This window comes from Dendropsophus ebraccatus, chromosome 1 (genome assembly GCF_027789765.1).
Source record: "Dendropsophus ebraccatus isolate aDenEbr1 chromosome 1, aDenEbr1.pat, whole genome shotgun sequence".
Lineage (NCBI taxonomy): Eukaryota > Metazoa > Chordata > Amphibia > Anura > Hylidae > Dendropsophus > Dendropsophus ebraccatus.
Window position 1 is genome coordinate 42805077 of NC_091454.1, and position 15823 is coordinate 42820899.

At 43.7% G+C, this 15823-nt stretch overlaps 2 protein-coding genes across 2 annotated transcripts; one reads left to right on the top strand and one right to left on the bottom strand.

Moving 5' to 3' along the window:
• Positions 1 to 603: 603 nt before the first annotated feature.
• Positions 604 to 5282, top strand: LOC138782252 (uncharacterized). The gene is made up of 5 exons (XM_069956809.1): positions 604 to 700; positions 2458 to 2599; positions 2730 to 2868; positions 3990 to 4299; positions 5256 to 5282. The coding sequence occupies exons 1-5, from the start codon at positions 611 to 613 to the stop codon at positions 5280 to 5282; spliced, it is 708 nt and encodes a 235-aa protein (XP_069812910.1). The 5' UTR covers positions 604 to 610.
• A 6644-nt stretch (positions 5283 to 11926) lies between these two features.
• Positions 11927 to 13595, bottom strand: LOC138773779 (uncharacterized). Its single transcript, XM_069954159.1, has 3 exons — positions 13497 to 13595; positions 13120 to 13266; positions 11927 to 12978 (listed from the first exon to the last, which is right to left on the bottom strand). Exons 2-3 carry the CDS (start codon positions 13227 to 13229, stop codon positions 12090 to 12092), a joined length of 999 nt encoding a protein of 332 aa, XP_069810260.1. The 5' UTR covers positions 13230 to 13266; positions 13497 to 13595; the 3' UTR covers positions 11927 to 12089.
• Positions 13596 to 15823: the final 2228 nt, after the last annotated feature.

A 15823-nucleotide genomic window follows, 5' to 3' on the forward strand; every position in this document is an offset into this window, starting at 1 on the left:
GCATGAGAATACACATAACCAGAGAATACCAGGGGAATACTAGCAGCAGTTGCAGTGCAAACAATTACCAGAACAGGCATTGACATAGCAATAGAAATGAGCATAATAGGAGTAGTAGTCTGCATGTTCTGGGACACTGCACTTTATGACCTGTTCTCTGATTACAGTCTGTTCCTGGCTTTGGCTCCAGAAATCTGTCAGATAAATCTGTTTGTGTAAAGGCACGGTATGCACCATTAGGCTCGATTCACACGTAGTAATAGTGCGTCCGTATGTACGGATGTAATAGTGCGGCCGTATATTTGATGTTTCGTGTGTATGCTGGGAAGTATAGGATATGCGGCTGCACAGTGCACACTCCGTATGAGTTTCTGGCCTGATTGTATCCGGGTCCGTAAAAAATGAGCAAGACCATTATTTCCGGGCCGAAATGGTCCAAGTCGACCGTAGGAAGTAACATTCGGGCCTGGCGGAACCTCTGATTACTGCCGGATCAATCTGGATTCTCATTAGAATAATTCATCAATGCGTAACGCCCCTTCAGTTTAAAAGGCCCAAGTGAATGGGCTTCAATAGGTGACCATCCTTTTAGGTGTCCCGATCTGGAGCGATGGCACGGCGAGCGGAGCATGGTGGTGCTGGTCGTGGGCGACGTGGTTCCTGGCAGCGGGACATTGATGTTCCACGCCTGATCGCAGAGGTAAGTTTGATCGAAGAATTACACTCATCTTTCTAGAATGGTTTTACTTGGAAAATAGGATGTGTAGTCTCTTTCTGTGTATCTATTTATCCCTCTCTCTATCTATATATCTATGTAAATATATGTCTAATAATATGTAATGTATGCGAACCCAAATACATATCTCTGTTAATATATTTATGTGATGTGTTAAAATGTTTTACTTGGACTTAGAAATGCACATGGTCGTCTCGGCCAACAAACACGCACCTAAGCCACATGTAACACACATATGAATGTCAACACTGTTAGTGGTGTTAAATATAATCGTTTTAGTCATGCGACACGGGCGTGGGAATGTGGCCTGCAAAAAACCACAAAGTATCGTCATGTGTTTCCTTATCTGCTATAGTATTAATTTCTAGTGCAGTTCCCATATAAAACCACTACTTACATATGTCGAATTTAGTATCCCTATTGAGTGTAGGGTTGTTTGATTTCTTACATGTATCAATTGTATTTAATAACAGTGACATGTGTACAAATGTAGACAATTTTTCTGCACAAATCAGTATAGTGCGTTTTTGATGCGTTTTTTGTGTGATATAGTGCATGTGAATCTGAGTAAGCGTGCGCACTACACCGTACACAGTATAGTCAAGTAATGTTTGTGGAATCTTTTGCAAATCGAGTCGAGCAAGGTTGCGTTTTTGATGCGTTTTTTGTGTGATATAGTGCATGTGAATCTGAGTAAGCGTGCGCACTACACCGTACACAGTATAGTCAAGTAATGTTTGTGGAATCTTTTGCAAATCGAGTCGAGCAAGGTTGCGTTTTTGATGCGTTTTTTGTGTGATATAGTGCATGTGAATCTGAGTAAGCGTGCGCACTACACCGTACACAGTATAGTCAAGTAATGTTTGTGGAATCTTTTGCAAATCGAGTCGAGCAAGGTTGCGTTTTTGATGCGTTTTTTGTGTGATATAGTGCATGTGAATCTGAGTAAGCGTGCGCACTACACCGTACACAGTATAGTCAAGTAATGTTTGTGGAATCTTTTGCAAATCGAGTCGAGCAAGGTTGCGTTTTGGATGCGTTTTTCATGTAGCTCGTTTTTGCACGTAGTTTCATGTTATTGTGTGCTCCTCCTCGAATGTTCGACCTAATGCTATACCTAACCTTACATGTATTTAATTATTAAAATATATTTGTCACTCTATATCAGCGACTGTTTAATACATAAATGTTGACCATAGTTATTACAAAATGTCGACATCTCTAACCATAGTCGTTGTGACATGTTTTATCCACACACTAAGATAACAAAACACCACACACACACCAGAACAAACACCGCAGCAGTGAAATAGTTAGCTTCACTCGTTTGCACATGTGTTCATGTATTTTCGAAACAATGTTGATTTTCTCTTTCATCAGGTGTGAATGCAAAGCTGGCATTGATCTGGTCTTGTGGCCTACTAATTAGTGCTAGTTAAGATACAAAGCCTTTCCTAAATTCAATCATTAGACACCAATCTTGGTATGTTTTCAGAAGTGTGTTCAAAGAGTTCTGGCATTCCTTGGTTTAGTGAGTCTTGGCTCAGTGGTTATTAGGCTGTGTTCCTTAGATTACACAGGTGGTCTGTTGGAATCCCAACACCACTCTATGTAATGTCATAATGGAAAACATGTTCTTATTCTAATCGATGTAGACACACAGAGAGGTGAAGTCAGATGGAGATGTCTAGTGATTTCTGTCTTTCTATATAATTTTTCAGGTGCGGTCCCGTCCCCATTTGTGGGACTTGACTGTGCGTGGCTACCACGACCGCGTCCTGCGTCGCGAGACGTGGGAGACGATAGCGGCTGTGGTAGTCCCACAGTGGGGCGATGTGACGGACAGCGAGCAGCTGCGGATGGGTATGTCGTGTTGTCAAATAATGTATGACATAAAATTGTGAGAACAATGTCCGATATTTCTACCAAGACCTCGAAATATCTATCAATTATTAAAATCTATCTATTTCTAATAAATCTTTGCTTTTGTCAGTCCGAGCAGTGGAGACACGCTGGTCTAGTGTCAGGGACCAGTACCAACGGGCGATACGCACGGAGGAGAGGGGTGGGGAGCCGATCTCCATGCGCTATGCGCCTTTGTTGGATTTTATCCCGAGCCGCAGTCAACGGCAGTAAGTATATTTTTCTTATTCCATAATGTATATAGTATCATATAGTGTACAATATGTAATACATGAGATAAAATGTTATATGGGAGTAAGGAATTTTAATTCTGCCTTTGGTTGTTCAGCAGAACCTGGTCCATACTCACTAGCAGATAATCTCATCCGATTTCACCAATCTGCCTCTTTATGTATATGTTTTATAGGAATGTGCAGACAATTATCTTTAATGTATCCCGATAATTTGACTACATACACTATTGCCATTCTTTATAAGGCCCTAGTTGTGTCATGTTTGTTAGCCTTCATGCTGGTGTATGTGACTGTCCAGAGAGGGTTAATGTATCCTGACCAATCACAATAGTCCCCTTTGCTCACACTCAAACAAATGCTTACACACCACTCTGACTCGTGCTTCAACATCCTGTCATTTCTCTAAAATATGTTAGTTTCTGTCATGGCGCTAGAACAACATCTCGTGATTTTTGCAGATCACGGTCACTCCCTCAGTTGTTTAGCGTGTGCTGTAGGTGGCAGAGCCAGTAAGCATGGTGAATGAAATGGCTGTTTCTATGCAGCGGATAATGTTTTATATTTAGTGTCCTACAGTACTAAGCAGTCCGAGAGCTGTTCTCCGGCCCACACTATTCACTTCCTTTATACTCAATGCTGGGCGGCCTGCTGCTCTGTCACTGTCTCAGTGTGGCCTGCGGGGATCTATGACAGGTACACAGGCCTCTTACTGGCCGCTTGTGTATCTGGTCACATGACTAACTCAGGCTCCTCTCCCTGCTGGGCCACATTAAAAAACACTTGTTGTTGTGTTGTCACCAGAATGGTTCCATGCCCACAACATGCCCTGAAGATGAGAGCATTGTTTCCACACTCAGAACGGGGAACATTTTTGGCTAATGTTTTTTTGTTTAAGTTTATTAGAAAACACTAATGTGAATGAGTTAATATAAATAGTTGTATGTCCTAACATAGGATGCGCATAGTACTACATAATGTCTTCGTGTTACCAAAACACACATTTCGACATACTGTATGTTATCAAAACTTAAACATTCGATATATGAAGTACCTTTATGAATGTGTCCATATTAGCTAACCTTTCTGTCTCTCCACAGAACCAGTGGCAATTTCGCAGACCCACCGGGAGGACAGGATGCTGCTGGTTCTGATGTTGCAGCATCACAGCAGGAGGGGGATAGTGCCACGCCACCGCCATCACAGGAGCCTGGCAGTCCTACTCTTTCTGAGGGCACGGAGCCGATGCCAGGACCTTCTGGCTCGACTTCCATGCACGAAGAGGAGGAGGCTGCAGCACCATCAACATCTGGTGCAGGTCCTAGTGGTGTGCCCCTGGCAGCTCGGCCACGTCAGCCACTCACGAGGCCCACTACTACCACCACCAGGAGGCGTCGGGAGCAAGAAGAAGCTCATTCAGCACTGAGTGAGTTGGATCAATCTGTCGTCAACTTTGTCAGGCGGTTTGATGGAGGAGATGATCAGAATGATTTCTTCTGCTACTATCTGGGAGTCCGTTTACGGAATCTCCCTACTAATCTGGCACGTAGTGCGCGGATGGTTACAGAAGTGCTGCTGTCGTGTCACGAGCAGATTGACCCCGATACTTTCCCCGACCCTTGCTATGTGGGCGTCCTCCTACAATCTGTGTATGGGTTACACTCACGGAGGCCACATATCCCGCCGGAGGGCTTTCTTTTCCCCGAGACCACTGCGCCCCCACCTGTGCCCCCACCTCTCTCCCCCCTTGTCCCCCCAGCATTGTCCCCAGAGCCACCTGGTGCCATGCCCCCTCCATCTGAGGGTACTAGGGCCGTTCCTAGGCGCCAGCCACGGCGTGGACGGCGCTCTCGGACATCTCGTTACCCACGACGTTTATGATTTCTACTATGTGATGTATGAGGCAATACATCATAATATTATTATATTTTTTTGGTTTAATTTTTCTATTTTTTTTTTTTTTTTTTTTTTTTTTTTTTTTTTTTTTTGGTTTATGGCAAGTGGTCTCCTTTTTCAGGCCCAGAGAGGTCATTTTGTGTTAGGGTAGAGTAGGGTCCATGTCCCTGAGGACACCTTACCGGGGTGACATGGTACACTCTGTTTGAAAAAACAGTTTGCTAAGATCCTCATTTAAAAGAATCTATAGAAAAAGGTAAAATCATAATGTCTTTCCTTTAGCTATCTCCAGGGCGAATGGTTCTTGTGTGTAGGGGCCCTTGTTAGCAGAACCAATATGTCACTACATTTAAACGTCAATAAGGAAAAAAAAGGACTGTCATACAAATAGATGAGTTCCTAAATGCAAGTGTCTGATGTGTCCGGTTTTTACATCCATTACTGACTTTTGTTGCCTATGTTTGACTCAGCATCTTGCACAGAAGGTTGATTTGTGAAATGTATCCTTTTTGTTAACCTTTATACACAATAATGGGTTTAATGTGATATTTCATACAGAACATGCAGAGTTTGGTGTAAAATTATTTTAGATATAATATTTAATTCAACATTATAAGTATTTTAATGATCAACAATAAAATCCAAACTACATTTGGCCTGGAGAAAACAATGCTACATTGTGTGTGTGTGTAAGTCGAATAGTTGACATTCTTCCACACACATCTGCGTTGTTCTCTCTCGATTGGGAGGTGTAATGTAGTGATTTGGCTCAAGGTTACTAAAGTACCGCGCGCTTACACAATGTACTGTATCCTAGAATAAAATCCACATTTTCACACATGGAGAGGCCTAAAGCCTTGCCAAGGATACATCAAGGATCTATTCACATGTTTTCAGTTTAAAAAGCTAAAAATTAACCATTATTATGTTTGTATTGGTTTGGCCTTTGCACATAGTGCAGTTAATGGATGTGTTGACGATATATATGTAACATTTCCCACAAGTCTCAGGCTTTTATTAACATGTTGTGTCACTACGCTAATCATTGACTCAGTGTGTGCTGGATGAATATCTGATAGTCTGCTCCTAGACTGGCCCACGAGATCGGCCTTTGGGAGCCTGCAGCAGAATGCAATGATCTGTCTGCAGTAAGCTGCAGCTTCATGCGCCCTTCCCCCTCTGTCCTAATCTAACTTTGACTTTACTATTGTGACATCATATTGCTTGGCAAGTCTGAGAATGTTTTTGAAAAAAATTCCTTGTGTATTTATATAATCTCTCATTTTTTCACCTCTCCCAGAAAAAGCTTAGCTGGTTGTGCACTTTGTTTCGCGTAATGATTTGCATTAATGCGACATGCCTATTTTAGCCATGTATACAGATGGCAACACTTTATCAGTCTGAATACAAAGCCTCTATTTCATATGGTAATTCCAAATTTCGTAACCCTGTCAGTAACCAAAGTGAAAACTAACGTTGATTTCTAGTCAACAGTGGCCTTTGCCGCCAAGGGCTGGTTATTTGCATATGTAAATGAGTGTGTTCGCTCACATATGGAGATAGTGGCTGGGCTGATCCACCGGTTCGGTAGCTCCAATATAGAATGGATCACAGAAATCGTGGGGCCCAAGCGGCAAGCAGGTACGACATGGTGCAAACAAAGGGGTGTAAGGAATGAATCTAGGAATAACAAACGTGTTGTTCTGTGGTCATTTCATGGCTGAGCACCAGTTTTCTCCTTCTGGAGATTACACCTTAGTTTGCAGTTAACTGACGACCAGTGAGTGCCTGGCCTGAGGGCTGGGTATGAGGTATCGTTGGTACAGGTGTGCTCTCGGCCTTGTCAGAGAGTGGACATGTGTCCTGGACCTTTGCAGGTGCCTTTTGGGCCGGAAGGGAAAGGAATGTTGTGTTTGTGGTCCATTTCTTGGAGAAGTGGCCAAATGTTATATAGCATTGTTAGTGCATGTATCTGAGTGCCACCCTGCACTGTGGCTAGTTGCACCTGTGTGATGAGAGCAGGATTGCCATTTGGCCTTGACATAGGATGATAGAAGAAAGGAATTATTTATTTGAAGCTTAGCCATGAGAGAAATATTGTTTGCCACACATTTCTCACGGTCTTATTTTGTAATTGTCCTTGTATATTTTTAAATATAACTCAAAATACAGGGATGAATGTAACAACTGTTTGTGTCCAGGCTTCACCTAGGCCGTGTCCGTGACTGGATGGAGATAACAAATGTATCATTTTGAGTTCCTATGGGTAGAAGCCAAGGTTATTTAGGATGTGTCTGCATTGTAAGAATCTGCACTTTGAAAACCGTCGCTGGAAGAAGAAGTGATTTGGACAACAAAGCCGGAGTGATTCATGGAGCCCGAGATGTATCCTGATCGGTCTGTTATAGCCGTCGGCCAGCTGATCAGTGAAGTAAGTATTTTCTGGAGCTGTTGGGAGTGCTTTATACATAGATAAGATCATCGATAGAAAGATTTCGATCGTCCTTTGGACTCGGAGAAGATAGTTGTGTGGCCGTGACTTAATGTATGACTGTCATTTGTTGTGTGAGTCACATTTACATACATGTAATTTACAAGTCTTGTCTTTTATATCGCTTTTTGTGATGTCCAAAAGTCACATCTGTAATTGCATCCTGTTTAAGTGGTAAATCATTTAGTGAAAACAAATCGATTATGTAATGATCAATAGATGCTAGATAATATTTATTTTATGTGTACGATTGTCTATAGTCATTTAGTGGCACGATACATCGCTCCGAGTAGTTTATGTAAGTACGATTGTGTGTAATTCCTATGTGTTTGCCATCAGGGGGCGCTTGAAATCCAGCAATGACTGCATGAGTCTTTTCAGATGTGTGTGTCTCCTCCAAATCTGTGAATGTGTTAGCTCTTTCGGACCATGTAACGCACATCGTATTTTAGGCGAGATTTGTAAGTAATGGCTGGTCGAGGAATTGTCCTTGTAATAGCACATGTTGTTGGGCAAACAGGGCGTGACTTAGGATTGCTCTTAGCGAGATGGCCGTGCAGCGAACTCTCTCCCTTCTCCCTCCTCCCTCCTCCCTCCTCCCTCCTCCCTCCTCCCTCCTCCCTCCTCCCTCCTCCCTCCTCCCTCCTCCCTCCTCCCTCCATGATGGTTGTTGGCGGCACATACATAGTAGAAATCCTCCCATATAATGTGCTGATAGTGTCATCATAAGGAGGTCGCTTAAATAGTACGCAAATCACGCACAAGATCCGGCGCAGGCTGATGATGCTATAGGCTAGCGACACAGCGTGGACACGCCCCCTCTCTGTAGTACATGCACGTCATCAGTGTGCGTAGCGGGGTTGTTGTTTAGCCGGAGTGTTTGGTGTGCTGTGCTAATTCTGTTCACTGCTCGGCTAATGAGTATTTTGGCTTTTAGCGCTGCTCTGCTTTGTACTTTGTCAGGCGTTGTAACGTCGGAAGCACACACAATCCGCAGCAGCCACGTTCAAAGAGGCGTGGCCGACCATTATGGCACTTGTAGTGCAGCGGCTTAGGACGTGACAATGCCGGACAGAAATGGGTAAGCTGAGCAGCGTTACATGGTGTCACATAGCAATTAGCCGAGCACACGACACGCAATAGTTAACCCCCCCCCACCCCCGCTACGCCCAGTGCTGAGGTGGCGAGACTACAGAGAGGAGGCGTGTCCCCCCGTGTCGCTATCCGATCCCAGACCCCCGCGCCGGATTGTGGCCTTCCATTCCCTAGTAGTAAGCACATATATTTAGGGCAAATACTATGAGTACATGATGTGAGTAGTAGTGTACTGTGTATATGATATGTGGCGCCAGCAAACATCATGGAGGGAGGGAGTTGGCTGCAGGTGAAGCTGGAGACCCCACCCACATAAGTGACGTACTATTTACAATCAAACATGGCGTGTAGCATGTGACATGGGTGTAGTAGCTCTGACCTTATTGACTAATAATTTCTAAGACGTTACTGTAATTATTTTGGATTTTCAGGTCCATGCTCGGCCAGTGCTATGGGACGGCCCTGCGCCTGGGTACAGAAGCCGGCTAACACGGAGTGCCGCATGGAGGGAGGTTGCCCGGATTGTATACCCAGATTGGGACCAGCATACTAGATTACAGCAATGGATAATTGGTAAGTTGTTTAGCCACTGTGGCAAACCATTAACTCGAGTGTTATGGTCACCTGACGCTGATATATTCCTAATGTGTGGATGCTTTTGCTTGAAGCTAACTATGTGGAGACCAGGTGGTCCAGTGTGAGGGACCGATTCATCAGGCAGCGACGGCAGCTGATCAGGCGTGGGGCCTCCCAAGAAGAACTGGCCGCTTTGCCTTTTGCCCCAATGCTGCGTTTCATTTTGAATTCCCCCAGACGCCGCAGGTAAGTGTGTGTGTTAATTGCATGTGTCCATGGTAGTAGCAGATGATGATGGAAGTAGCTCAGTGTCTTATGTGTGCAGACATAGACATGTGTTAGATTTATATAGATTGTATACATCGAGGCTCCAGCAGGGGGAGCAGTATATTTAGTGAACACTTTAGAGTAATCTCGATTTCGGGAAGATGAGGCGCCCCCTGCTGGACACCAGATAACTAACAAATGCAGCCTGGCCTAACCGCTTTGGGAACAGCTTTTGATCCCTCCAGGATCTAATCCAGAACATGAAATGGCAGTTATGCCAATAGCGTGGACTGTCTTCATAATGTTTAAACAATGTACGCAATGTGTCCATAGAGTAAACTAATGTTCCACTCGGGTGGCCTTGTGAAGACCCACATTTTGGGTCAACAGTGTGTGAATATATTGTAAAAAGTTCTAGTGTGGCACCTCGTACATAGAAAATAGTGTGAAAGCAGGCAGAGTGTAATCCTGCATTGGATGCCTCCATTTTAGTTATCTGGCTAAATATGTCCTTAAACAAAAGTGCCATCTTAGATAGTGACCAGTGTTGTTTTCTCCTCAGACCACAAGTAGTTCAGCAACCAGCAGAGGCCTCATCGGATGAAGAGAATGAAGCACCTAATCTGGCAGAGGGGTTGGCCAGGACTCCACCACCAAGATGTCAAGAGGGTCCTGTGGAGCCTGGCGAGAGAGAGTGACATGTGCCTTGACCGTCCAACAACATTTGTGTTTGTTCCGCACTCCCTCTCCTCAGCTACACCAACACCACCCCTTGTCTGCTACACTGTAGGGCCTTAGTGCCAACCGCGCCTTACTAGCATTAATAATTTCCTAACATTTGTGTGCACCAGGACCACATCAATAACACACTGTTTAGAAGCTCTGGCATCACATTAGCTAGGGATGACAATAACAGCTTGGGGGGATTGGGATGTCCCTTTTATTTTTGTGGTGCCAGAATACAGTCAGGCTGGCTGTGTCCTTCACATATTGCCCACACTATTGCCTCTGCACACTATTCTAACTTCTGTCAACATGGTCCAAAGTAGTCTCCACACACCCTCGCCCACATCCACCCACACACACTATCATGTGAATGTTTTATTTTTTGACATGTAATAAATCCATTGCGACATATCTTGTTGTTTCCCGAAATCTTATTTTTTACTTGTTTATGTTTTAGTGTTTAAGGGTTAAAAAAAAAAATGATTATTGACTGCCACTAAGGAACTACGAAATACGCTTCAAAATACTTAGTGGACTTTGTTTGCATAGAAAGCTGTATTGAATGTTGCTATTGTGTCTTATAAAATTTTGTTGTATGCTTTACGTTAGTAGAAAATGAACACATGCTGGATGTCCTTCAGGAGAATATTTCTAATCATATGTGAGACATTGCTGTATGTGTTAAAATGAATGTGTCATGATAGGAAATATTATAATGTAGTTAAGTATTTCATTTATCAGGCCAACACTCTCCTGCTGTGGCCACTTCCTGCCTTGGCCACAGATGGCAGCAGAGAGCACTATCATACATGACAAACAAGGAATCGCAACATTCACTACATGTTCGTAGTAGGTTCACAATACGTGTATTTGAGTCAGTATATTTTGGTCAGTATTGTTAACAAAACCAGTAGTGGCTTAAAAACACAAAGGCTGTGTTCACACAATGTAGAAATAGAGTGGCTGTGCGCCATTTAAAGTGAAATATTGCTAAGTTTTTTTCTAAAAGAATGGATGTTATTTGGAAATGTCCTTATTTAGTGTTTTAATGGCGCACATCCACAACATTACAACATTGTGTCGAGATCCTTTGGGTGTTTAGAATCCACTGCTGTTTTTGTTAGCTATACTGAGTGAAATACACGTATTGTGAAGCCACTAGCGAAGATGTAGTGAATGCTGCGATTCCTTCTTTTTGAGGTCTGAGCCTGCTCTATGCTGACATCTGTAGCCAAGGCAGGAAGTGGCCAGAGCAGGAGAGGCTTGTGATGAGCACTAACATATTTTGGGACATTAATGTTATTATCATGACACTATCATTTCCACATAGAGCTCTATGTCCGATGGTAGTAGAAATCTCCTCCTGCAGGACATCCAGCATGTGGTCATTATGTACAAAGTGGAGGATATATAAACGTACACACAATAAACTACATAATGTAGCGTTTACACTGGCAGATTGATGTGATGGATTTTGGATAAGAAATCCAGGAGATGACTGTAGACAAGGAACAGGTGATCAAGTAAAGAGCGAGATTTCTAATCTTTGAATACACTCTTCTGTGTTTTACAGAAAAAAAATGGATGATAAAATAATATTTTTGAACCGCAACCTAAGTAGACCACATCCAGCTGGCGCACCTGGGTGATGTGTGGAGGGATATATGTGGTGTGTTAATAGTGATTGTTAAGAAGTGAGATGGACTGTGGCACTAGAAGATATCAGATCCTGTTACATATCCCACACTAGAAAGTTAGACATATAGTGCGCACCCTGCTGGTCACTCCATAGGAAATGCACATGTTTTGATCACATCAATCTTTCAGCACACTAGGTTCAAAGGACTATACAATTAACATTAGCATGATGTGACCATGCTCGATAATTACTGGCCAGTAGTATATCGAGTGAGGTAATGTGTATTTTCGAACACTACTATGTGGGAACACACAACATGTTTTACATACATTGAAAAGGCAGACACATTGTTTAGTCGAATAAGAAAATATATTTTTTGTTTTAGTAAAAAGAGAATGAAAATTAAATATCAACCAATACATCGGGTTCAAACAACAAAAGAAAATAAAAAAACACATCCCAGAGACAGGTGACATACATGCGGGAAAACATCAGTCCTGTGGCCGTGGCTCATAAGGGAGGCTGTGAAAGGGGCACGGGCACGGCGCCTTCAGGAGTCATGAAGTAGTCAGCAAAGAGGTTCCTGACCACTATCCCGCGGTTGAGTTGTCTCCCTTGGCCATAGTTGATAGGGGCACTAAAAGCTGGCAGTGTCTCCACGTTCACCTCCGGGGTGGGAGCATAGTCCCGAAGGTAGTTGTGGAGAACACAGGCAGCTTTAATGACCAGGTCAACTGTGGCCAATTTCAACTGCAGGGCAGTGGTAAACACTCTCCACTGACTAGTCATGATCCCGAAGGCGCACTCCACGAAGTTACGTGCCCGGCTCAGCCTCCGGTTAAATAGTCTCCCCCGTTCATCCAGCCCTCTCCGTGGGTAAGGGCGCAGCAGGTTGTTGAGTAAAGGGAAGGCTTGATCCCCTACCATGACGAATGGAGCGGGATGCGTGGTACCCGGAAGAGGAGTGGGAGGAGGTAGAGTCACGTGATCTAAGAGTATGCGCCGCCCAAACTCTGATCTCAGTAGCGCCCGGGAGTCCCCAGTACTGCCATAGGAGCCGACGTCGATGGCAAGGAAACGATACGTGGAATCAACAACCGCGATCAGGACCACAGAAAAAAATTTCTTATAATTGAAATACTGTGATCCTGATCGCGGTGGTTGCTTCACACGTATGTGCTTACCATCAACCGCCCCTATACAGTTGGGGAAATTGGCCACAGACTGAAAGCCTGCTGCTGACTGCAACCAAATCTCCCGGGTCGGACTGGGCATCACGATGGGCTGCAAATGCTCCCAGATCACGGCGCACGTGCAACTCACAATTCCAGAGATGGTGGACGTACCAACCCTGAATTGGAGGTGCAACGATACATAACTCTCCCCTGTCGCCAAGAATCTGTGAAAAAATGAAAAATAGTATTTTATGATTCTATTTCACATTCAGCTACATATTAAATTATTACATATTTTAACACTATATTAGATTTCACTACAATTACATGAACAAATAGTTCGCATTAAAATAAAGCATCTTCACCTTAACGTTATGAGCAGACGTCCCACAGGAGGGATGGATTTCCGCATGTAGGTGTCCTGTCTCTGGAGATGTGGGGTCAAAATGGAAAGTAAATTATCAAAGGCCTCCATAGGCAGGCGCACGAAGTCCTGGAACTTGTCAGGATGTCTGCAACAAATTAAGAAAAATATTGATCACTAATATTACACACAAACACACATCATAGGAAGATGTCATACGGTTTACAAATGTTGAAATTAACATCAAACGTTGTAAGGATAAACAAAAAACATAATAAAATTATGGACTTTGGGGTAAACATTTGGGGACAGTAACCTTTACATTTGCAATATTACATTCAAAGATTTGCCGACTTTGATGTATTCAAATCGACATACCGTCGCAAATCATCATACAGGCAACCAATGTGGCCCCGGGTCTCCCTCCGAACATTGATGGGGTGGACCCAATATCGCCGTCCCACCTCCTGCAGACGGCGCTGCTCTGCGTCTTTTTGCCTCTGAGAAGAATTTTTGAAAAATTAAATTTATTATTTTTAAGACATCTCAATTAGTCACAAAATTATTACACAGTTGCATTTAAGGACCTTTGGTCAACAGTACTTAAGGGAGCTTGCATAAACAATACATTTAAATCAATGTTTTACGGATTATAAGCCTAAACAGTTTGTAAGGCTAGTTTGAAATAAGTTACATAAAGCTTTAAAAAAAAAAAAAAAAAAAAAAAAAAAAAAAAAATATATAGAGACTTACACACAAACGCTGGTAATAATTACGCATCTTCCACAGGATCGAAAGCACCACGAGCTGGTGCTTGCGGCGCAGCCTCATACGCCGGGCTGGCCCATAGGGCGCATTATTAGCGCCATCAGACATCTTTTTTTTTATTTTTTTGCCATTCAAAACACTACAAGCATATGGGCGTACTTCGCGAGTGGGCGGAGATTTTATAAGGATGTGGGTGTGCTTATTTGGCCCGGGGGCAGATTCATGAATCAAATACATGCTTTTGAGCGGGGCCAAACAAGCCAAGACACATCATGACACTACGGCCGGACTCTTACGATAAGACCGTAAGTGGTTTTCAAATACAGCCGCCAGACCACCCGGAGATGTACGGGACAGAAATTTTAACGCCCGCACTGTTACTACGTGTGAAACCGGCCTCAGTGTAAATAGCACTAGCTGCAAATCTCCCTCCTCCCTAGACCGCAGAATGGTTGTAGCCAGGCAGCGAAGGAGCAGCGTCGCAAAGGACTTAGATGAAGGGGCAGAGGATGCGGTGCCTTAAATATGTTCAAGGAAGGCCAAGATGCTTTTCTTGAAAAATATATTACAAGTTATGGGCACTAGATAACATGTAATGGGACATTGATCCAGGGATTGCTATTGTAGTCGGGAAGGATTTTTTCTCACTGTACGGGTGCAATAGGTAATGTCAAAAGGTGCAGTAAACAAGAGAAAGCTGAGGCCCACGTGGAAAAGGAAAAAGGAAAAGAAATGAAGGAGAAGAGCAGAGAAAGAGGAGAAGAAAAATGGGGAGAGAAAAGGAAGGAGAACACCAATATTGAGCTAAAAGGTTTTTGAACATTTTTTTTTTTTTATAAAATGATCAACGAAGGGTGTTTTTTTTTTTTTTTTTAATAAAACACCTTTCTCAATTGTGTTGTGTTTCTTTTTTTACAGGCTTAGTAGTGGAAGCTGTCTGATAGATGGCACCCATTACTAAGTCGGGGCCTAGTGTTAGCTGGTATAAAATGGCTAACACTAACCCTCCCATTATTACCCCAGTACCCACCGCACCAGGGGTACTGGGAAGAGCCGGGTACCAGTTGTCCGAGGGCATCAAAATTAGCGTTCCTGGACTGGGTGGTGAAAGACTGGTATTGTTAGGCTGGGGAGGGCCTATAAAATGACCCTCCCCACCCTGGTACTACTAGGCAGCTGCTGTTAGAAGTGTTGATTCTAACACTGATTCTAATGGAGCTCCGTCATAGAGAGGCAAAGGTTTCCTCGCACTGGGGGTGGGCCGGCCCGTCTGTTCTATGCCCAGGAATAGAACAGCGGAAACTGGGCCACGGTTCAAAAAAAGAACCGCGGCACCAGCTTTCCTGTGTCAGCGCTGTTCTATCCATGTGAAAATCTTGTGGAATGTACTACTGGTGCATTCACTTTAAAGTCTAAGACACCAGGAAAAAATGCAACCGCATGAAAATAACGCCTTGCGCCACATTGGCGGCTTTTTTGGCTATTTTTTTTTTTTGGGGGGGGGGGGGGGGCAAGAAAAATGCCAAACAAAAACGATGTGTGAGGGCACGTTTATAAGGGTTTTTGCCTACCTTTGGATTAATGCAGTAGGATTTCTGTAGGTTGAACTTCATGGACTCTTGTCTTTTTAATAACCAGTCCTTACTTACCACTCCCCATCCCTGCCATCCGCTGTGTAAGCAGCACCGGGACTCCCGCCAGAAGGCATTCCTGTGGTGTCCTGGCTGATAGACTGGCCGCTCAGAGCCAATCAGTGACTTCAGCAGCGTCAAGCTGAGAAGCCAGTCAACTGGGTTGTGGCATCTGCTCTGGTTGAGATCTCCGAGCAGCGATCCGGCACTGAAGAGGCAGAGGGAGAGAGTTTTTATGTGTCCACCCCAAATAAAAATACTTGGCCAGACTATTCCTTTAGCTATGTTACTATGTGTTATGGTGTC